General features: G+C 39.7%; 1 protein-coding gene across 3 annotated transcripts in view; it reads left to right on the forward strand.

The window, feature by feature from the left end:
• The window catches only part of MPPED2 (metallophosphoesterase domain containing 2), a 201,693-nt gene that overhangs the window by 31,590 nt on the left and 146,105 nt on the right, over window positions 1–23,998 (forward strand). For all 3 annotated transcript variants that reach the window (XM_032166360.2, XM_032166361.2, XM_032166362.3), the window contains one exon: window positions 19,180–19,361. In XM_032166360.2, the coding sequence (XP_032022251.1) occupies window positions 19,180–19,361 (182 nt within the window). The remainder of the gene's footprint in view (window positions 1–19,179; window positions 19,362–23,998) is intronic.

Below are 23,998 nucleotides of genomic sequence, written 5' to 3' on the forward strand. Positions count from 1 at the left end.
AGCCTGAAGTACTCTGGGTCTGAAAATTCCAAGTTTCAGCCTTGCCACTGACTCACACTTTGATATTAATATCTGGGTCTCATTTTCTTATCTGTAAGATATAAAGTAAGTTTCTAAAACTGCTTTCACAGTGCCACAAATCAGTGAATCGGGGTATCTTGATATCACTATAGCAAGAGAGTCACAGTGTTGAGGTGGTGTTTGGGGTGCCTGGACTGTCAAGTGGACTGAGTCCTGGCTGAGTGACCAGTTCAGAGGACATGGACTAAAATGGTTTCCATGAGGAGGAAGAAAAAAAGTCCAACATTAGGAAAATAATTTGTAGTTGAGTGAGAATAGTTTGTCCTGTGGGGTGAGTTAAGTAGATGATGGTAATTCTGCTTTCATATACCATGGCATCTGGGAAATGGTGGAGGAGGCAGAATAGTCTAAACCAGCAGTGCCGTGGAATCTGGGAGACTATCTGCATTTGGGGCTGGTGTGAATTGTGGGTTTGGAGAGGACAAGAAATCACAATGAGCAATGTATTTAGAGAACTGATGTCAGAGAAGCCAGCATGTGATGTCAGGCCTAAGGACAGACACACTTGGGGATCTTCTAACCCAAAGAAAATGTGGTGCAGCCTGGGCATGGTGACTCATGCCTGTAATCCCAGCAGTTTGGGAGGCCAAGGTAGGCCTTTGAGGTCAGGAGTTCAAGACCAGCCCGGCCAACACAGTGAAACCCCATCTGTACTAAAAATGCAAAAATTAGCTGGGCGTGGTGGCAGGCCCCTGTAATCCCAGCTACTTGGGAGGCTGAGGCAAGAGAATCTCTTGAACCTGAGAGGCAGAGGTTGCAGCTGAGATGGTGCCACTGCACTCCACCCTGGGTAACAGAGTGAGACTCTATCTCAGAACAAAACAAAACAACCTCTAAAATGAGGAGCAAGTGGCAAACATCTAATGGATATTTTGGAGTTTCAGAGCAAAAATTTTAAAATGGGAGACTACCCTTCAAGGAACAGGACAAGGACATACTGCAGTCCCTGGAGTTGTGGTAGGATAGCAAAGCTTAACAACAGGAAAGAGGCAGAAGCCCACTTACTAGAATTCGAGTGAAACACAAGCAGCAGCAGACAAGCAGAATGACTTGTGCCTGAGCAGTGTGAAGCCTGCATTAGGATTTTTCTGAGTGCCGCCTATAATCAGGGTGGGTTTAGGAGCCTGGCCTTGGACTGAACTGAGTGATGGGCATAAAGCTGCCATGGCTCTGTGTAGGGGATTGACATGAGGGCGGAGAACCAGTCTCTGCAGTTGCTGAGAAATTCACAAAGTACCCAAGGACTCTAAATTGGGCAGGCTGCCTCAAGGCAAACCAAGAAGTCTAGGAAGAGTGTACTTTTTGTTCTCAGTTCTTGGTTTGCTTCATGAAGTTAACAGAAAGAAGCAATAGTCCTACGTTCTTAATCTCCAGGTCCTTGACCTTATGCTTACGATTATTTACACTCATAAATTGTCAGTGCAATATGACTCCCTGACAGCTTCCTCCTCCTTGGAGTATAGGCTTTTCTTCGTGTTGACAATAATTCTGCAGTCCTTACACTCTCTGTGCCAGAGATGGTGCTTGGCATTGTAGGTACCAGGTTTAACACTCAAAGAACCCTTTGAAGTGGCTACTTATCCCTCCCGCATGTGGCTTGAATCAGAATTCAGGCCCAGCTCTTATCCTGACAAAGCCCATTGTTTTCCATTAAGCCATCCTGACTTTCAACTTGAAGCAGTTTCTTTCCTGTTTCTCAATCTTGTTTTAACAGGAACGGTGAAGATTTTCAAAATTCCAGCTACTGTGCCTAGAAGTGCAAAAATGCTCTTTTCTCTTTGTTTGACCTTTAACTGCTTAAAACAAAAATTTGTGTTTGTTGTTTATTTGTTTGAACCATAAGAAATGCAAATGCAACTTAGAAGTTGTTTTGTAAGACCACACAACCATTTTTAAATTCAAAGACTTAGCTTTGAATCTTGGATTTTAAGATGATGATCATACATGTGCATGAGGGTGTTAAAAGAGCCTTGGTAATTGTGATTTCTGATTTCAGTGTTACAGTCTATGACTATCGCAAGTTCTACATTGTTTTTTCTACCTAATCCTTGCCCTTCTGCCTTCTTTTTTAAAAAAGAAAATATAATGAACATGATCTATTATTTAAAAAGTGTGTTTTATGGTGCAGTTCCTGGCAAATGGTGTTGAGTGGTGATGGAACAGTGATTTTTGGAAATAAACTGAGTAGGGCAAAAGGAGAAGAGAAGGAATTCACATCTGCACCCTTGGTTTGCGTTGGAACACAGGCAGCAGAGGTGGGTGGGAGGTGTTTGTGCTCTTCCCTGTGCTCACCGTGGGTGGCCGGGCCTGTCGAGAACATTATTTTATTTATCTTAGAGGAGTTGCTGTAATTGTTGACCAGAACTACTGGCATTTGGGGTTCACACATCACTGGACTCAGGGTCTGTTGGCATTTGAAGAGTAGGACTCACGGTGATTCTTACCTATGGTGAAAAGTGATGTAGCTAGTTCCCAAAATGGCCTGGTTCATGACCACAGGCAGGCCCCATCCTTAGGGCTGTGTGTCTAGAAATCTTGTCTGGGCTTGGTAGCTTAAAAGCCTTTGAGGGGTGTAGCAAAGGGAAATGGTTAAGAAAATTGTGACAAAACTAACCTGTGAAATATCCCACAGCCAGTGAAAACATTTATAAAGAGTCTGCAGTAACATGGAAAATGCTGACGTTACAATGGTCTAAACGGAGAGAGAGAGAAAAAAAAAAAAAACAGAAAGAAAGAAAACCCAGAATATAACATTTTGCATGCAGAATGATTCCAATTATATTTTTAAAATGCATAGCAGAAAGATGAAATGGAAAGATACCAAAATGTTACTAGTAGCTATCTCTGGGAGGCAGAATTATGGGTTCATCTTTCTTTGCTTTTTATATACATATTCTTAATTTTACTAACGTTAATTATCCCTAACTTTAGTAAGCATATATTATATAACTAGGGTAAAAAAAGCATTTTCACAGTAAAAATAAAACTTCTTATATTTTGGGGAGACTCCTCTTTGTGGATCGGGGAAATTTGTTTGTCGCTTGCCATTCTGGCTTCCCAGATGGCTCCTGTTTGACCAGATTAACACAGGACACTGTGTTCAAGAACACCTACCTATCTGACAGGAGTACTGAGGTGCTATAGAAGATGACAGTTTTAATGGTACCGGATGAATAATAATTTTAAGAGATGGAGTTGACTTATGAAGTATAAGATGACATGATTTTTTTCCCAGTTAAGGTGTAGGATGCTTTATTATCTGTTTATGAGAGACCTGTATTTGGAACACTTCATCAAGGAGCATATTCAGGTTTCTTCAACCTAGTGAAATTAGGTCAATCCTGAGAAATTTTTCAGAGGCAGAAATAACAACAAAACAATTCCAATAGTTACTGGTCATTTATACCATGCTCAGTGCATTCTCATTACTTCTTCTTCATAACATCCTTATGAAGTATTTTTACCCCTAACGCAGACGTGAGAAAACTGAAGTATGAGGCTGAGTAACTTGCCCATATTCCAGAGGTTGTCCGTTTGTGTATTTGGGATTTAAATCCATGCTGTTTGTCTCTAGAACTTACTATGCTCATAAAGTTTGCTGGGGAGTCTAGAAAACTTCATGCAGGAATTTATATTAAACCATCTGTTTTTCTTTTAAACGAAATAAGAGATAGAAGCAAATAATACTTGGATCAGTAAAAACACCTGACGAAAGACAGCACTTTTCAGTTTGTAGTGTGTTTTCTTTTTGACAGTATCAAAGTGGACCAAACTAGAATTTCTTAAATTTATTAGATATTTTAAAAGGAATTTATTTGAAATCAGGAGAAAACTTACAATTTTTCAACTTAGCATTGAGTTTGCATAGACAAAAGCATTGGACAGAGAAGGACTATAGGTAAGCTGAGGAATTCTATTCCTCTTATAACAGAGGCCTCATGATTTATAGCATCTCTGACCTTGGGGAAATTATGTAACCTCATAAGTCCAGTATTTCTCATCTGTAAAATGGGATTAACAATACCTACCTTATAGGGTTCTCACAAGGAATTGATGAGGTAACATTCATAAACGTGGGAATAGTGTTCATTGATGGTAGTGATTATTTTTATTACTGGGGATTAGGAAGTATAGAGTGTGGATCCAGTTCTGCTGCTGACATTGGCCATGAACAAGTCACTCAACCCTTCTGGTTCTTAGACTCCAATGGGAATAATTACAGTGTCCTTTTTACTGATAAGATGAGAACGAATTGAAATTATGTATGAGTTAACTTTTTGAAAAAGTATGAAGGATTCTACCAATATACATGATAAAGATGGAAGGGAATAGCAGGCAGGTCAGTGGGGCAAAGTAGTTAACTTTCTTTGGGTTTAAGTCCTAACTGGGACTTAAACACAAGTCCAGTTTGCATAGAACAAGTTGAGTGAATTATACTCAATCACTTGTGGGAAAACACTTTAACTCAGAAACCTAGCATGGCCGCTACCAAATTTTCCTGATGTTTGGCCTCTCATCATGAAGGGGCCTGAATTGGGCCTGGCGGGAGATCTTACTGCATTTTTTCCCCAGGCTGTGCTTTCTGGTTAGTAAAGTGTCCCGGACAGGCCTGGTTGAGGTTTTACTCTTTCACTCCGGAGTGAGAGGAGAATGGAAATAGCTCGTTTCTTCAGCCATTCAAGCCGTGGAAACATCAAATGTGTGTGTGAACTTGTCCATACCCTTCAGGCCAAGTGCTTTTAAAAATTATCTGCTTCCTAAATTGCCACCAGTGCTCTGTGAAGTTTTGCTTTGGTAAACTCCCATCAAAATTCCTGACTATTCTCACATCCCCTCTGCAGGGCCATAATGGGAGTACTGACGGGCTTTGGCTCTGGAAGCAAACATTTAAGAGTCAGGGCAAACAAAGAAAAATTATATTCTAGTCCTGCTGCACTCATTGAAATGGGTTCAAGATACTCAGTGTGTTTCCTAGTATAGATGACTTGCTATAGCAGGGGTGGGAAAGACACGATGATTTCTTTGGAACCAGGGGCTGATTTGTTGTTGGGGATTATAAATCTTTTCACTGACTGTTTCTCAGGCCACCATTCACCCTAAATTCCTACAGGAATCACGTTGCCTCCACGGAACAGCGCCAGCCCCAGCGCTAATCAAATTTAATCTATCAGCGAGGACTGCTTTCCTATAATGGACATTGGGGGGCATTGCCCATTAAGATGTTGAGTCATTAGCACTGTCTTGAAAGCAAATCTGAAGGCTTGATAGGTGCTACTATCTTATTATTATTTTTAAAAAGCAATTGATATGGGAGTGGGAAGAGGGGCTGATTTGAACTTAACATGCCCCCTTGGCCACCCCTCCCCAAAAGATGATTTAAAAACAGGCAGTGAGCCAGAGAATTTTCAAGGCTAACTTTCTCACGTGGAAGAGAAAAATTATTGCAATGCCCTTTAGCTAAGTACACTCACTTCAGCCTTTATCGATGGTGGCAGTCACGTGTGCACCTCTTCATGAGGCAGAGAGCTTGAAACAATCACAGGGCAGAACCTCCAGAGACTAGAGCTGGGATGAGCTCTAATAGTAGGGCACAGGGAGTACCTGTGAGGTTTTTGTTTTTGTTTTTAGGAGAAGGCTTTTTGAGGAAGTAATCTTCCTGCCCAAAATTGAAAGTTAAATCTTTTCCATGTTATCCATCATTGCTCTAACAGAGACAGTTGATATTCCTGAGTTATAGGAGACCTGCAAGTCTCTGCAGTAGGCAACTTTGTAGAACTCATATGTATAGATAGTGGGCCTTTTACAATTAAGCATTCACTTGAGCGTATGAAGGAATAAAAAGGAGCAAACAGATGGGATTATGCAAACATGGTGCATTAAGAGTTTCTAGTAAACTTTTAGCAAATGTTGACACAGAATTGAGAATTATCTGAAGTTGATTCTCCTGTCCAAAGTACCCAAGAAAGCAATTGATTGGAAATAGAACAGGGGAAATTTTGATGTGAACCATAACAAGACTAATAAAATGTAGAAATGACATATAACCAGGTACAGAAAGAAAGCAGTTACGTCCAGGATAAGAGCAAGGATGTAATTGGCTTTGTGGGTTATTTTCATGTGTGTATAGGGATGCATATGTGTGCACACTGAATGCAAGCTAACTGTTAAAGTATGTTGTATAAAGTTCGATCTATATAAAATGTGGTTTGTACTTTGAACTCACACTTTTTTGTTGCTTATAAAGTTTAGATAAAATAGCCACTTATTCCTGAAGGATATTTGAACTGGTGAGTAGTCACAACTGTAGTCATGATGATTTGGTGTCTAGATTTTTATGTAAATTGGTACTTGTATAATGCATTCCTATTTGGCTTTAGTAATCTTTATACAACTGTGAAGTAGAGAGGTACAAGCTTTAACAAATTTAGAAAAATTCAGGTCACCTGACAAACGCAGTGTCCCCCTGGGAATTACCTTCTTTGTAAATGTGGCACTATGACTCACCTTTGTTGACCCTTTCATGACTCTCTCTCTCTCTCTTTAATTTAAATTCTGTTTCTTTTATGTCAAATGACATTACTCCACTTCTTTGCTTGGTGACCTAGCCTTTCAAGTCCCAGGTAAAATGCACCTTCTTTTGTCAAGATCTACCCCTTTTTAAATAGAACTAATTTCTTTCATCAATATTTCTCACAGAAGAATCTCAATAATGATGGCTAACACTTACTGAGCATTTGATATGCACTGAGCCCTTTACAAGCAATAGTCACTTAAGCTGGGCATGGTGGCTAACACCTGTAATCCCAGTGCTTTGGGAGACCAAGGCTGGAGAATCACTTGAGGCCAAGAATTGGGAGACCAGCCTGGGCAACATAGCAAGTCCCTGTCTGTACAAAAAATAAGAAAATAAAAATAAGCCGGGTGTAGTGGCACATGCCTGTAGTCCCAGCTACTTGGGAGACTGAGGTGGGAGAATCCCTGGAACCCAGGAGTTTAAGGCTGCAGTGAACTATGATCGCACCTCTACACTCCAGGCTGGGAGAGAGAGAGACCCCGTCACTTAAGAAAAAAAAAAAAAAGATAGTTACTTAATTTTTGTGTTGATAGTCAATCTCATGAGGCAAGTACTATTATTATCCCTAGTTTATAGATGAGGGAAATGAGGCTTTGAGAGGTTTAGTAAACTTGTCCAGAGTCTCATACCTAGGCAGTGAGAGAGCCATGGTCCAAAGCCAGGTCTTGTGGATTCTGTAAGTGACCTCACTGTTTGCTGAAGTGACCTCTTAATCACTTTATTCTTTCTCCGCTCTCCCTCCCCAGTATGTACATAGGTATATATAATTTGTGGCCACACTGATTACAGTTTGGTATGTATGCCCTCCCAAATGAAAATGTGAGGTTCAAGATGGTAAAAATGGCATCTTGGTAACCTCTGCAAAAGAATAAGTTTTTAAAAATTGACTCATATACAGATATACGAACACCTGTCAGAAAGTTTACTTCGTTGTTAATGAATGAGGGAACCAAGAAAGTTGTTGTAACAGATTTGTAGAACCATGAATTTATATGGAATAAAAAAATGCTGAAATTAATTTGCAAATGGATCAAAAGTGGAGGGGAAGTCGATTGAATCTCCACTGGACATAATTTATTTGCATCTGTAGACAAAAAGTATTTGCATTGCTTTTCGTTATCTATAAGTTACAAAGTTATACAATACAAAGAACATAGCCTTATGGTGTAGATAGGCCAGGATCCAGATTCTAACTTCCAAGCTTAATGTTTGACCTTAAGCGAAGTTTGGAGAATTCAGAAAATCACACACACATACCCATACACAAACATCACACGGAGATTTTGAGAAGATTAAAGGTAATAATTTAGAAAAAGCCCCTGGCACATAGTAAATACTGCTAAATATTAGGCGTGATTGTTAGTAGTAATAAAGCTGCTATCAGAGCTCTAACATACAGTTGTTGCTTAGTAAATGTTTGTTGAGTGACTAAATCAGGAGTGAACAAACTTTTTCCTGTTGAACGAGTTCTGGACATGCCACTCCAGTTGTAGCACAACACAGTAGATGGTAGTTCTCTTTGTTAGTGTTTGAAGTTACTTAACACTGGAATTGCAGTCAGACCTAGATTTGATTCTCTTCTCAACCACGTACTATAGCTGGGCAATCTTGGGCAAGTCAACCTATCACGTCTACAACTTGGATATACCAACCCTGTGAAAATCATAAGGAAACTATGAAATACTCTGCCAAGGTAGTAAGTATGCATTTCCAGAGAGGGAAGAAAGTAGTCTTTCATGAGTTCTTTGGTTGAGTGGGAACTATGTGATTTTTGTGGCTAAAAAAATGAACCAGCCATTTCTGCAAGGCATAAAGAGGTAGGGTAAAATACTTCTTTATTGTTACAAAACCACCTCCAGGGAAACAAATATTAAGTCTAATAATTACTGTATTGGATTAATTTTGAAAGGTGGTTAACTGTTGACATCATGTTGTCTTACAAATAAGCATTTGTCTTCAAACTCACATAAATGATGTCCCCTATGTAGTTAAAAAAAATGGTCTTTTTGTTTTAGGCTTGGATGGTTCTTAGGAAGTAAGTTTATCAGTTCAACTCAAAGTTGGGAAAAAACAATGCAGACCATTAAAAGCCAACTAAAATGGCCACACACTTTAAAGAAGGCCCATTGGCCATGCAAATATGAAGTTACCTGCACTTCTGATAAGCACAATTAACTAAACAATGAAGCCCATTAACAACTACTTGTGGGACATTAAGCTTTGGGGAACTGGGCTTTGATGAGTTGGAAAGGAAGGAAAGACAGAATTTGTTCTCAATTTGGGCTGAATTTTAATACAAAAGAAATCTTGTAGAGTCAGGTAGGGTCAGTTAATGCTGTTTGTAAACCCCACTCCCAACCCTCTCCCCTACAACATTAAAAAAACAAGTTCGTGTGTTTGATGGCTCTTAATGTTCTTTCTACTGGAGTGAGCTAGGTGAAGACATGTTTGAGGCTGGGCAGTGTTTGGAAATAATCCACATTTTGTTCATGATGTTGTAATGATTGATTTTAAAACTATGATTTTAAAATAATAGTTTTAGGCATGTCTCTATTGTTTTTTCCAAACTTTGAGTAGAATTGATAAACTTACTTTTTAAGAATCAGTTGTGGCCGGGCACGGTGGCTCATGCCTGTAATCCCAGCACTTTGGGAGGCCAAGGCAGGCAGATAACTGGAGGTCAGGAGTTCGAGACCAGCCTGGCCAACATGGCGTGGTGGTAGTCCCAGCTACTCGGGAGGCTGAGGCAAGAGAATAGCTTGAACCTGGGAGGTGGAGGTTGCAGTGAGCCGAGATCGTGCCACTGCACTCTAGCCTGGGCGACAAGAGGGAGACTCTGTCTAAAAAAAAAAAAAAAAAAAAAAATCAGTCATGCCTAAAACTATGTGTCCCGTTTTAGAACAGAATCTGCTCTTAGATCTCTGTGTGCTGTTTTGTGTAAGAAGAGATTGTAGAAGCTGGAGTAAAGCAGACATTGAGCAGTCATACTGGGGCAGAGCCACCGCCTATCCTTGTACCTTTGCCCTATTGCTTAATCTGAGTCTCAGTGTCTTTGTGTGCCAAATGGGAAAAAGGCCTATCGCTGTAAGGGTTAAATGAGAATGATCCCTGTAAAGTGCCCTGCACAGTGACTGGCTTCTAAATGAAAACTGCTGCCATTACTCATCATCGTCGTCATCACTATTACTCTATTCAGTCAAAAAATGACGTTCGTGTCCTGATCAGTGGTATAGATGGCTATAAGATAGAGCTACAGGAGACTCGGTGTAGGATGTTGTAGTTCATTTTTGACTACTTCTCCACTTCTCCCTTACAGTAGACATTTATGTGATTATCATGATGGTTTCTGTTTACGATAACCATCAATTTCCTGTTGCCTTCACATTTTCTCCTTTGTATTTTCTTCTCAAATGGATTTGGTTTTGTCACTATATGCCTAGATTCTTAGCAATAAATTACAAACCAACCTTTCCTCAAGAATCCCCCCACCTCCCATCCTGTAGGGAGCAACCCCACTTTTCCTAAAATTCAGCTTTCCCTGTGGCCCTCTGTTCCTCTTACTGGGTAGAGGGAGAAAGATGTTTTCCATGCCCTCCAGGTTCAAGCCCCATAGTCTGGCTCCCTGAGGTTCAGACCCTAATCCCATTGGCCTTTCAAATCTTCTTCTGCTCACCATCATAGTGACTCTGCTTCTGCCATGCTTGTTTACTCACAAGTCCCTGAACATGCTAAGTGCTTTCACACCACTCTTAATAGTTCTCTAGATGCCCTTCTTCCTGAGTTTCCAAGTCTTGTGCTTATTTTAATTCCAAGTGAGGTCCCAGCTTCAGGCCGCTCTCATACGTCTTTTCTCTGAGCTCCTAATAGTGCCAACCCTTTGTCTCCTGCATTTGAAATCGACATACTACCTTGTGTTCTGTGCCCACTGCAATGTTACCTGTCCTTCCTAGCCCATAGGCAGTACTGGATATTTTTTCCTTTACTCCAGAGCACCTCAAACATTCTTAATTATATCACTTTGTGCATTATTTCATAAATCACCTATTTACATATTACATGGACCATCTCAGACTGGGTGGTAGCTGTCTCTCCAGCAACTAGCACAGTCTGTGGCCCGTAAAAGGTGCTCAGTAAATGCTTGTGAAATGACTAGATGACAGAGCCGCTACCAGGCATGTTCGTAAGCATTTGTTGAATAGTAAATTAGCAGAATCTTTGAGGGAACCATCTTTATTGCTTCTTTGTCTTCCTTATACATACCAGGGTACCTAGTACACAGGTAGGTGCTTAAGACATGGTTATTGACCTACTGCCTGACCAACTGACAGACCAACATACTGTGTGGAATAATGGGCACTCAGTACAGTATCACATGCCTTTTTTTCTCAAACGCAAGGCCATTACCCAGAGTTTTAAGCTGATTAACGTGATTGCCATGTTAGAAGGGAGGGAAACGTTTAACCCTGGACAATACATCTCCAGTGGGATATTTATGACCCAGCGATATGTCATCTGAGAGGTTTCAGTGGCTGACACGGTAGTTAGCCTGATGCACATAAAAACACCTCAGATGGCACTAGGAGAAGGACCATGAATTCATATTGCATGCAGTGCTCAAAGAATTAAATTGTTACCACTTAACATTCATTGAATGTCGGCACTGTACTTTTGTAAGAGGAAAAAATAGAGGAGAGACACTCCGTGCAGTGGGCTTTGTTAGCTATAATTAGTTGGTAATAGAACAGTGTTGATACAGCAGTTCAGCAGTTAAAGAAAAGCAGTGCCTGTGGTACAAATGTGAATATATTTATACATCTGGTTCTGTTCTGCTTACTGTGTTTCAGCACCATTACTGTTCTGGGGCATGACGGCTAAACTAAGAATTTTACCAGCTCCCCTTTTAAAAAAAAAAAAAAAAAAAAAAAAGAACAACGCCATTTCTGGAATGCCTTAGTCCAATCACATATCCTGTCGTTTCTGTTTTGTTGTTATAACTGGAATTCTGGCTTCTTTGTTCTCTTTTGGAGTAGATATACCTAGAAGCTCAGTCTACAGTCGTAAATTGCAGTTTCACTTCTCTTTATGTAAAGTCTTGCTAATTCTGATTATATGTGGATGGATCTGGATGGCATTTATCTTTGCATTGTCTGGGAAAGTATAAAATAAAATAGTGCAAAGAGAAAGAACAGGTTTGAAGTGACTTCAGAACCTGAATTGTTTCTGGTCTTTCATCGGTAAATAGTGGTGTACAAACTGTGTGGCTAATCATGGAACTTTGGGGTCATTTGGTCTTGCCCCTCTTTTCACACTCGAGGGACAGAGGCTAGAAGAGGGGAAGTGACTTGCCCAGGGTCACACAGCTGATTGATGATACATGTAGTAAGAGCACAAAAGCCACTGGATTCCACAGCCAGGGCTCTTTCTAATGAGACTCATCAGTCAACTGAACTAGTCCCTCTGAAGAGACCTGTATGTGGAAGCAAAATCCATATGTACATGTGAGGTGAGATCCTTGAGAATGAGGAACCTTTATATCTTTATCAGCATTTTAAAAATCAAACTTCTGTATTGTTCACTCCCTGTAATATGCATTTTTTTTTCATTTAGGAGACTTTTTTTTTTATTTTTGGTAAACTTAGTTAGACTTATTTAGTTTAGGAGAAGTCATTACTTCACTTCTCATGTAAATTATCCATGACTGGATAGAGAGCACTGAAACTTGGATATTTTTGACAACTAATTCCAATAATTTTGGACTGTCTCTCTAGATGTTAATGGTTGCCAGAGTTAGGTGACTGATTTGCCAGTATTTTGTCATTTTTAAAATTATTTTTATTCTCCATGTGCAGGTATAGTGTAGCTTGCAAAATTAAGTGTGCGGAAAGATAAGTGAATTGAAAGTTAGAAAATATGAGTTCTACTTATGGCTCAGATTCTTCATGGTAAAATGAGTCAATTTAAACCAGATCAGTGTTTTCCAAAGCATGGACTATGTATCATTAGTATTAGTAAGCAAGACACTTTAGAGAAGACATACCTTAAACAAAAATTGAACACTTACATGTTCATTTTATTTTTATTTTTATTTTTTTAAGATGGTCTTGCTCTGTTACCCAGGCTGGAGTGCCATGGCGCAATCTCAGCTCGCTGCAGCCTTGACCTCCTGGGCTCAAGTGATCCTCTTACCTCAGCCTTCTGAGTAGCTGGAACTACAGGCATGTACCACCATGCCTGGCTATTTTTTTTTTTTTGTATTTTTGGTAGAGATGGGGTCTCGCCATGTTGCCCAGGCTGATTTCGAACTCCTGAGCTCAAGCAATCCACCCATCTCAGCCTCCCAAAGTGCTGGGATTACAGACATGAGCCACCGAACCTGGCTCATGCTTATTTTAATGTGTAGTAGAAAAGTAAAACCATCATATTTGATGACTTCAAAGATGCTGTTTTTCAGGGCAAAACTAAAAAATATTTGTGTAAAAACTATTAAGCATCTAACAAAAATTAAGGACTAGTACAAGTGAGTAAGGCAAAGGGAATGAAGATGATCCTCAAAGAAGTGGAACACAGGATCAGATCATCTCTAAGATCCTTTAAACATAAAAATTCTGTAATTCTGGTAACTTAAACCTGTTATTTATTTGTTCATTGTTGTGCTGGCAGGTTTTACCTGTCTTTATCAAACAGTATGTCCAGGTTGGATGATAGAATGTCACAAATATAAGTTTAGCATTCATGCTATCTAAATTATCTGGGTAAAAAGGAAAGCCTTGATATCACATTGGAAACTTTTTAGAGATAAAGTCAGTGGGCCGGGCACCGTGGCTCACTCCTATAATCCTAACACTTTGGGAAGCCAAGGCTGGATCACCTGAGGTCAGGAGTTTGAGACCACCCTGGCCAACATGGTGAAACCTTGTCTCTATAAAAATATCAAAATTAGCCAGGCGTGGTGGCACATGCCTGTAGTCCTAGTTACTTGAGAGGCTGAGGCAGGAGAATTGCTTGAACCCAGGAGGCAGAGGTTGCAGTGAGGTGAGATTATGCCACTGTACTTGAGTTTAGGCTGTCTAAAAAAGTAAATAAATAAATAAAAATAAAAATAAATCAGTGGAATCCATAAGCACAGCCTCAGGGTTTTAAAGTGGAATGGGGGTTGCCAAACGCATTGAAATCCCTTTAAAATACTTTGTTAAGGATACAGTTCTATTCTCTCACTGAGTTATAGGTTGATTGTATACACAAAGGTTATACTGCACACATGGTCTAAAGAAGAAATCCATGTCACAACAAACCACATGACAGCTTTTCTGAAGATCTACCAGTGAGGTTTGCAATACTGTGTTCATTTGTTATTGGAAAAACAATAATAAATATGGCCGGAAGAGGAATCAGAATGGAAGCCATAATATTATCGTATTTTTTTGTGAGTAAAAATACCCTAATATGTCAAGACTGAATAAACAAGAATGGTTTATTTGTTTGAATATGCAGTGAGATATGTAAGCATTTGATGATCAAGCTTCAAGAACAAGATTTGAGGTTTGGCACAAAACTTGGAAAGTTCACTGGAAAATGGTTTAAGATGATAGCTCAGGCCTTCTCTAGAAAAATCTGCCAATTTGTTCAGCAGTGCCACCTCCCCATGGCCTGGGCTAGCATCTGTCTTTGATGAACAGCTCATTGGTCCATGAATTCACACAGACCAGGAATTCTGACACTACAAAGGGAGGGATTCTCCCCAATGAAATTGTATGTGGGAGGAAATCACCTTCTGAGCGCATGTCTAGACATCCTATCACACAAGGAAAAAATGGAAGAAACTGTAGGTACTCAACTAGAGTGGAGATGATTTCAGGGGATTATAATAGATTGTTTTCAAATAGAAGAACTGTCCAATGGAAAAGGGACTGGGTTCTTATTTTCCTGTTACTTCAGAGTGCAGAACTAGGATTAAGAAGGAGGGACAGGCAGGAAACAAATATATTAAAGACCATGGATTCTGCTCCCAGTATATGCTGGGTGTTGTGTATGTGATTTCTTTTAATTCTCACAAAGTCCCTGAGTGAGTGGTAGATGTTATAATCTCCCTACAACAGAAAAAGAGATGGAGGTCAGGGAAGTTAAATGATACTACTACTAATAGTAGTAAAAATACTATTAGTTACTAGTAAAGAAAAAAATACTAACATTTATTGGGTATCTACTTCATGTCAGACACTTCTAAATGCTTTGAGTACCTTATCATTTTTTATTCTCATAACAATCTTAGGAGATAGGTACTATATTTATATCTGTTTTACTGATGAGGGAACCAAGGCACAAGGGTTAAGCCACTTGCTTGGTGTTGCATGTTAATAAGTTGTGGAGTGGATTTCAGAGCCAGGCAGTCTGGCTCTGCAGCCAAACATCCTTCACCCTTACGCTACTCTGCTGCTCTATTTTTGGAGCATTTGTTGTGTGTCAGATGCTGTACTTGATAGTTTGCATCCTCATAGCAACATAGAAAATTAGGCATTATTATTCCCATTTTACAGATGAGAAAAAGTGAAGCTTAAAGAAATCAAGGAAGTTGCCCAAAGCCAATGACTGAGCTAAAATTGTTACTCAGTCTTCAGGTTCCAGGCCAAAGTCTTTGGACCATGCTCAGCTTTCTCAGAGGTACAGAATCTGAAACAGAAACTTTCTAACAAGTAAAGCTATGAAAAACTAGGATGGGTTGCACAGGGGGAGGAAGGAGTTCTCCTTCTCTGGAAACCTCAGAATGAAAATTGAGGCCAGGTTGGGGTGGCTCACGCCTATAATCTCAGCACTTTGGGAGGCTGAGGTGGGAAGATTACTTGAGCCCGGGAGTTCAAGACTAGCTCAGGAAACATAACAAGACCTCATCTGTACTACTGCTAATAACAAGAAAAATAAGCTGGGTGTGGTTACCTGTGCCCATAATCCCAGCTACTCTGGAAGCTGCAGTGGGAGGATTGCTTGAGCCTGGGAGTTCGAGGCTGCAGTAGGCTATGATTGCACCACTGCACACCAGCCTGGGTGATAGAGCAAGATCCTGTCTCAAACAAACAAACAACACAGAAAAAACAACCAACAAACCAAACAAACATAAAACATTATGTCATCTAGAGGGAAGGGATAGAGGAGATTCAGACGTCATGTAAAACATTGAACCAGACGCCCCATAAAGTTTAGTCCTGCTCTGGGATTTTATGCTGCTGTGTTTTTTTCTCGTCTTCCCATGTCACCTTGTTGTCCTCCAGGTGTACTCAAACATATGTGCAAATATCACTCTAATATTTGAATCTGGCTCTGGGGTTTAGATTGCCTTGGTAAGATACTCACTTGCTAGGATATTTGACATGATGCCTTAGGGGAAATGTTAGGTCATTTGAGAACTCAGCAGCATAAACAGTAAGTGGTAAAGTTGTAAACTAAGGATGAAAATATAGTGTGAGGGCCTTCACACAACGTGAACAGATAGGATCTTCCAATAGCAGTCGGGGTCTCCCTTAGATGTACTTTTATAGTGAAAATGTTGGCTGTCTTGACTTTTCGAGGTGTTTATCAAATGCCCAATTTGGGAGGAGTAGTTTCCTGAGGGTGGTCTCAGTTTTAATTATCTCCACTGGAATTTGCCCACTCTCCTAGAGGTCTTATTTTCAACTCTGAATGCCTGTGGGTGGAAATGTCTTCTTCCTATGAGCTCCAGGTGATATTTGTCGTACCATGTCACAGAGTGGCTTTGGCATGTTGCACTGCCTTGTCTTCTGAAACCATCTCTTGCTTTGTACTTAGTCCTATGGATAACAAAGATTCTCAGTGCCTCTGGGTCAGGATATCTATATAAAGTCTGCATCTGTATATGCCTCACTTCCCCCATCCCTGCCTCGAATCAATCTTCTGTGCATTCTCCCTAATGCACAATGTCTACAGATTGTTTCTCTTTGATGGCATCATGGTGGTGGTGTAGATGTGCGAGCCTTCTTTGCTTGTCTTGCTGTCTACTTTGGACTCAAAGCTGAGAAAACACACTTACTTTTTCAGCTCAAAGCTGAGAAGAAACACTTTTCCCATTTTTACTGTCCCCTCTACTCTGCTGTTCCTTGGACTTTGATATTTAAATGTTTCTCTGAAGGAGGTGGGAGGTGGAGAAAGAGGTTGAAGTGATTCAGAAATTGCCTAGTATTCCCCATAATGTCAGAAAATTTATTGCCCAGTATGAAGTCAAGATGAGGAAACAATTATGTACCATGTGATGATTGGCTACCTTAAAGTGGGTAGATTCATAAAACAGGGACTTGTTTACAACAAGAGGTTTACATCTGTGCTACTTTCAGTCTAATTCAAAATAATGACAATGATTTCTCTCTGATAAGCTGAGATGGCCTCCCAAAGGATTTTGATGCAGTAGCTGGGTCTGTAGCTTAGCTGAGTTACAGAAAAGGAGAAATGGAACTGTGTCTATATATTAGTATTACAATGAAAGCTAGAAAACAAACACTAGAATAGGTAGATATTACACTTATTCATATATTTAGAGATGTAGTGGCTGATTTATTAAATTTTCATTCAAATGTTGGTGCATTAAGTATACATGCAAACAGTCCTATTCTAGTGAGCATTTAACTATTGGTATAGGGATATTACTTATCACTTTTAGAGAGTGACACAGTCAGCCCCAGCAGGGAACAGTCATCCATTCTCTGGGAAACTTTTCGCAGACAGGAAACGTTGCTAAGATTGTAAGCACCGAGACTGAGTGTAACCAAGTCTCAGTGATGGAAAGGAAGACATCAAACATTTTTACGTCTAAAAAAGCAACACTGGCTACAATGAGGAGGGTTTCTAGGTTACTAATGAGATCACAGTGGATTAGTGAATTTTCTATGTGGTAACAGCATATTAATTTCTAACCTTTCTAACAGGAAAAATCCATTAATTTTTTGCAGAAGTTAAACTTTCTTTTTGGGCTTCCAATTAGACCCACTGTGATAACCAGTTCACAGTTCCTTCCTTCCTACTCTCCTCCTTTCCGCCCTTCCTTCTTGCCCCTCTTACTTTCCTTCTCTGACATGGATAAGAGGAAATGAAAAGATTAGTCATTGAAGAAATGTGGGACTATCCAGGTTGCACACTGGTCTCTTCTATTTCCCTCACTGAAATTGTCAGTGTTAAAACAGATTGTTTCTTTAAAAAAATAAATAAAGGAAAAGAGAAAACAAATTAAACAAAGCCCGTAGAGGCAGTATGTTTAGGGAGTCTTGTGTGGAGCTTTCAGTGTGTTCTCTGCTGCATGTTAACTATCAAAGGTTGGGGCTGGGATATGAAATATTGTTCCTTATTTAATGTTTCACACTCTAATCTCTGCACTGCATATTTGCTTCTCTTGTGATCTTCTCTTTGCATTTATAACTGCTTCTTTTCACCTATAATCCAAAAATAAGTGTACATTCCTACAGAGAAATTAAAGGAAGCTGTCAGTGTAGAGTTAATATAGTTAAAGCATCCTTAACTCTGCGACAAACCCCTTAAATAATTAAAACTGTATGCTTGAAGAGTCAGATTTGCATTCCTTTACCAAGTTTATTTAGTACACTTTGTTACACTCAATTAAAGGAGAATGTTCTGTTTCATTTTCTTTGCTTTGGGTTGATCATTTTGCCTTTTGATTCTTATGCCCTGGTGTAATTTCACAGTGCTTAGGTCTCTAAAACTATACATAGATTAATGTGTATGTAGATATATACATCCCATTAAAAGGCTTAATATTTGTACTGAATAGAATCTTTGCCCAAGGCATTTGAGCATTCCTGGTAACCTCAGGTGTAACTGGGACTGCAGATAATTCATCGCAGTAAAAACGAGTTTGACAAAGTTCTTTTAACATCCAGTGTCTTTTTTTTGTTTTTATTTTTTAAAGCCCTGTTATTTTGGCATCACCTTCTCTCCCTACAGTTTGATTTGTGAATAGCAAAAACCAGAAGATACAGGTGTTGAATGGTTGTAGAAAGGAAATTAAATATAAGTGCTATCTCTCCACATCTCAGTTGGCAGAGCATGTGCAGACTGCTCTCTGTAAATTAGTTCATTGCTTAAGTTATGCATGTTTAAGAAGGAATAAATTAGTTATCCATTTCCTAATGAGTAGTGGGATCAATTGGAGCATGATGAGAGAGAAATAGCATAATTTTGCTTCCCCAGTTGAGATTCAATATCCCTAAACTTCACCATTAATCACTCTATCAGTTTCCTGGGTTATTTCAAATCTATATGTAAGATATTCTTTCCTTTTAATTTTCCTACCAGGTAAGTAAGTCTTTTTGAATTTGTCCAGTGGGTTTGTAGATGGGTGATGCTGTCTCCTTTACACCCAGAAGTGTCCTTAATTACAATGGGCCCTTCTGCCTTTGCATCAGTTTGTCTGGGTGCATTTACGAATAATAATAAATATGTATGTGCGATGACAATTTCAAGGGTTCTAATATGTTTAACTGTTATGGGATCTGTTATGTCTACTTTAGGGTCGACCCCATCCCATATGACACTCCAAAACCAGCGGGCCACACGCGGTTTGTCTGCATCTCAGACACACACTCCAGAACAGATGGTATCCAGATGCCTTATGGGGACATCCTTCTCCACACAGGCGATTTCACCGAGCTGGGACTGCCCTCAGAGGTTAAGAAGTTTAATGACTGGTTAGGTAAGGAATGATTGCGTTCTGGCGGCCCCAATTAACCTTTCCCGTCCGAGTGTCACTCACTGCGTCCTAATTGAATTAGAGCACTTGGAAGCCAGCTCAGCCATTTCTCGTATGATATGCGGTGGTGTCTAGCTTTAATCCAATTCTGTTAATTAAAGATGAATTTTTAGATATTTAATTTTACTGTGCATCCTTTCAGTGCCTGGCCTTGGCCGCTCTGGGGCAAAGGGATGGAAAGCTTTGAAACCGATCTCATCTCACTCATTCTGCTTTAATGAGGGCATTCATTGGCACACAGGAGACCTAGAATCATATTTTTAATTCATTGGCTCTGCAATCTTTTTTTTCCCCAGATATTATAAGCAAAGATATACAAATGACCTACTAGTAAGAGAACATTTCTAAGAAATGAAGGGGGATATAAAAGTCCTTATATGAAACAAAGTTCCTATAGCACAGTGCTGCTTGGGAGCAGATTTCCTAAGTGAGCTGGAGGGTATTCTAAGACCCCTGAAAACATGAGACATATTACTGTAAAGTAAAAACTTGGGATGTGAAATTGCCCTGTGTCCTGTAAAAAGGATAATAGCAATTTTCCGGGTGTTATGGAGGCACCCACCGGTCAGTTACTGCAAAATATTGGATCCTGGTTCCTCTTAGCGGAGGGAAAGAAGTGCAAATCTTCTGAGGTTTTGGAATCTCTAAAGACGAAAGAATTATATAGTAAAGAGCAGACATCACTCTGGGAGCATAACATCGTCAATAATATGTCAGCCAACAAAAATAACTCGGGAGATTTAGGCAAAAACTTTACAATTTTGTTTTCCATCAAACTAAAGCATGGTTTGAAAAATTTTTAAGTTTTTGATTAAATGATAAGACATATGTGTTAATGGAAAGACAATATTTTAGAATTGTAAGCAGTAAACTTAACTAATAACATGATTATTTTGGTTTTTCATGTGACTTTGCTCATCTATTCACATTTTATATGGTATTTTATATGGTTGACATCTGAGTACATATCTGCTCTTTGACTTTTGGCTGTTTTCATTTAATAGTATTTATTGGTAAGATTTAAAATGTTTTTGCATAATTTTCATATTTATTCTTTTTAATAGCAGCATGGCAATCTTATGGTTGGCTATGCCTTTCTTTAATAAGACATCTCTCTAAAAATGAGCATTTAAATTGATAATAATTTTTCCTCTGGTAGCTAGCACTGAAATGTGCATTCTTGTTTGTGTATGTCATTTTGTTTCTATTGATTTATTTCTTAGGGAAAAATACTATACTTAATTTGCTAAGTCAAAGGATATGAAATTCTTTATGGTTTTTGCTACATGTTGGCATCTTGCTTTCCAAGGGCACTGTAGCTGTGTGTTTCACTAGCAGTGAATGAATATATAGGTACCAGTTTTACCATGGTCTTGGCAGCATTGGATGTTGGAGCATTTATATTTTGTGCTGTTTTAGTAGGTACTTAATCATGTTATTTAAAATGGCAAGATATTTTAAATATTATTTAGCATAATCTTATTTTTACAGATGACACAGAGATGTAGAGAAGTTAAGTGATTTTTTCAGTTTCATAGTGGCAGAGTTGGTTCTAAATCCAGATCTTTTCACTTGTGTTTATTTTTCCTCTACAATAATCTCTTTATTTTAGCAACTTTTATCCATGAACTATTAGCAGTTAAAATTATTGTTGTGTAAATCTTGAGAGTTTTAAACTAGTCTGTGTCAGTGGAATTTCAACACAGAAATTGTCAAGCTGCGTTGACAATGTTGATATTTAAAGGAAGACAACAGCACTGTGGGAAGTGTTTACAGAAATGGAGGACAGGTTAGGGCTGGTTATAATCTTGTTTAGCCACTGACCTTGGGCAACTGAGCTAACCTCTCTTTTCCCCTTGGTTTCCCTCTGCAGGACGAAGGATTAATACTACCCGTCTTTCTGGATTGTTGTGTAGATTAATCAGTAAATGATTGCTGCTAGTAAGTTTTTGTGGGCCATTAATAACTGAATGGGGAATGTGCCGAATGAACCATCAACATATATTTAAAGGGTAAAAACAAGAAGAGGCCAGAGGAATTATTTAGTAGATTAGAAGTAAACACTGGGAGATTTTATAAGGGAAAGTACTCCATAAATGGAAATGTGCCATAACTGAGGAAATACAATGATAAGGAAATAAAATGCCAAGGCACAGCTGCATGGTCAGTGCCTTCTCTTCTCATTTCCCCTATGATCTGGTGAGACAGGAGGAAGAGGTTTCAGCATGGGGTGCAGAATGTGAGATCGATGGGAGCCCTGGGATATGGTTAAAGTTGGGATCCCATGGAGAAGGCCAAGAATAGCTCACTGTTACCCAGGCAACCTCATGGTGCTCAGAGGGTAAGAGATGGTGTGTGATAACACTCTACCACTTGGCTCAATCAGGACCCTTTCTGAAAGGGTGCTTCTAGCAGCAGCTGCCAGGTGGCCTGGCAGAGTGGAGTCAGAGGTCAGATCAATCTAGGGCTTTAGGGCTTTTTCCATAATAGGGCATCCAACTGTCAGTGGGGCATGGGTCTCACAGATTTGGTAGGCATTTAGAGTCCACTGAATCTCTGATTTCTAGCTTTCTACTCTAGTGTAGACTACCCTGATTATTGAAAACAACCTGACTGTCCCCCAAGCTCCTTTATCCTGTCTCTGAGCTAATTTGTTTCTACTATAGGCCAGGCACTCCCTCTATACCTGTAACATCCTTCTGAAGTTGCTAATGTTATCCCCATTTTACCCAAGGTCATTTAGTATGTAAGAAGCTCATAGTGGCTGAGTATCCACCCAAGTACACTCAGCTAGTAGACGTGGGGCTGTCTGACTCCAAAGTGTGAGCCCTTTTCCTTTGTCATTCTGTGATATTATGACAGGGCTTGTGGCATCTAGAAGCATGCAGATTTGAGGCTTGTACTAGAAAGTGCTGTAGTTTCTGGCAGCTTCATGTGGAAGTTGAGTAGCTGTTTGACTATGTGCTAATATTGCACATATTTGAAAGATGTGTTTAAGCCCTGCCCATCTTAAATCTCACCCTTGACTTAGCAGCTGTAAGGCCTGGGAATCCCATCATGAGTTCTTTGTTGGTTCAGAGATGATGGTCCCTGGTTAATCTGTACATATGTCACCTAGCAGGAGTAACGGTCAAAGTTATTAATACACATAATTTATCAGATAATCGAGCACAGCTTCATCTTAGGTCATAAGAAGATTGAACTCAAACCAGATATCACTACAGGATGGAAGGGGAGTATAACATGTAATGATTATGAGCAACTGGGGAGACCCAGCCAGTTTTGAATTCACTACCTTTGTTAAGTTGTGTAAACTCTCAAGCCTTGATTTGCTCATTTCTAAAATGGGCATCATAATGATAATACACCTTACGGTGGTTGTGAGGATATGCTCTGTGATAAAGCTCATACTGTTCTTAGAACAACCTCTGGCCTATACACAACTTTCAACTAATAGAGTAGAGGAAACCAACAGAGCCAGTGGCATAGAATCCCAAAAGCAGAAGTTAAAAGGAGCCGGCCCTGGGCATTTAAAGAGGGATCCAGAGTGTAAAGAGGGAGCACCAAAATGTATAAAAATGAGCCTCCCTTATAACAGTGACACTAACCAGACAGAATGTTAGGACAGGAAGAGACCTTGAAGGCCATGGAGTCCCACCTCCTAATCTGGTAGAAGTGGAAACTGAGACTGGAGAGATTTAATGAATTGTCCACGGTTTCTCAGATAATTAATAGCCAAGTTGGGATAGAATTTGGATGGGGCAGGATGGGGTGGGTGAACTAACATGTATTAACATGTATTGTCTATGGGAGGTAACGTCCAGATTCTATACCCGTGCATTACATGTGTTATTTCATACAAACCCCACAGTAACTTGTGAAGTAGGTATTATTAGCTTCCTTTTAACTTGTGAGGAAACTGAGCCTTGGTAAACTTAACAGTTCAGCAGTGACCTCAGGATTTGGACTTACATCCATCAGACTCCAGTTTCCAAGTGTATTTCCTTATCTCTATTCCCAGAGTGGGGCTTGAAATCTGTTGGAGGAACTACATCCTGGGTAAAACCATGGTTCTTTGAATAACTGCCTCCTTTTAACACAAGTACTTACACATACATATGTTCAGGGCCTAAGGTGGTTTACTTCCTGAGAAAGTTGTTTTGTGGCACAGCCTCTCTACGTAAGCTGGCCGATGGAAGAGCATTATGAGGTAGAGAAATATTCACACCATTTGGTGTAGACAGTTTTGGTGAGTTACAACAAAGCAAATACCCGTAAAGAATTCTACAGATGCAGCCAGTCACGTAAGCTCCAAAGAATAGTCTAAATTATGTTATGACATTAGCATTTCATTGACTAGTCCTGGAAATGAGTAGCTACTGATGGTAGCCTGGAAATATCGTCTATTTGGGCAAGTATTTCCCACTTATGAACAACTTGAAATGATCAAGATATTCTAAAAACTGCAGCTACCACCCCATTGACCCCTTTCCTCCCAAATCTCTACCATGGATTGGGGAATGAAACTTTGAATCCCTATATCAGACAGCTGGAGGGAGTGACAGAGCCCCTGTTTTCCA

This window comes from Hylobates moloch, unplaced genomic scaffold, assembly GCF_009828535.3.
Source record: "Hylobates moloch isolate HMO894 unplaced genomic scaffold, HMol_V3 SCAFFOLD_11, whole genome shotgun sequence".
Classification (NCBI taxonomy): domain Eukaryota; kingdom Metazoa; phylum Chordata; class Mammalia; order Primates; family Hylobatidae; genus Hylobates; species Hylobates moloch.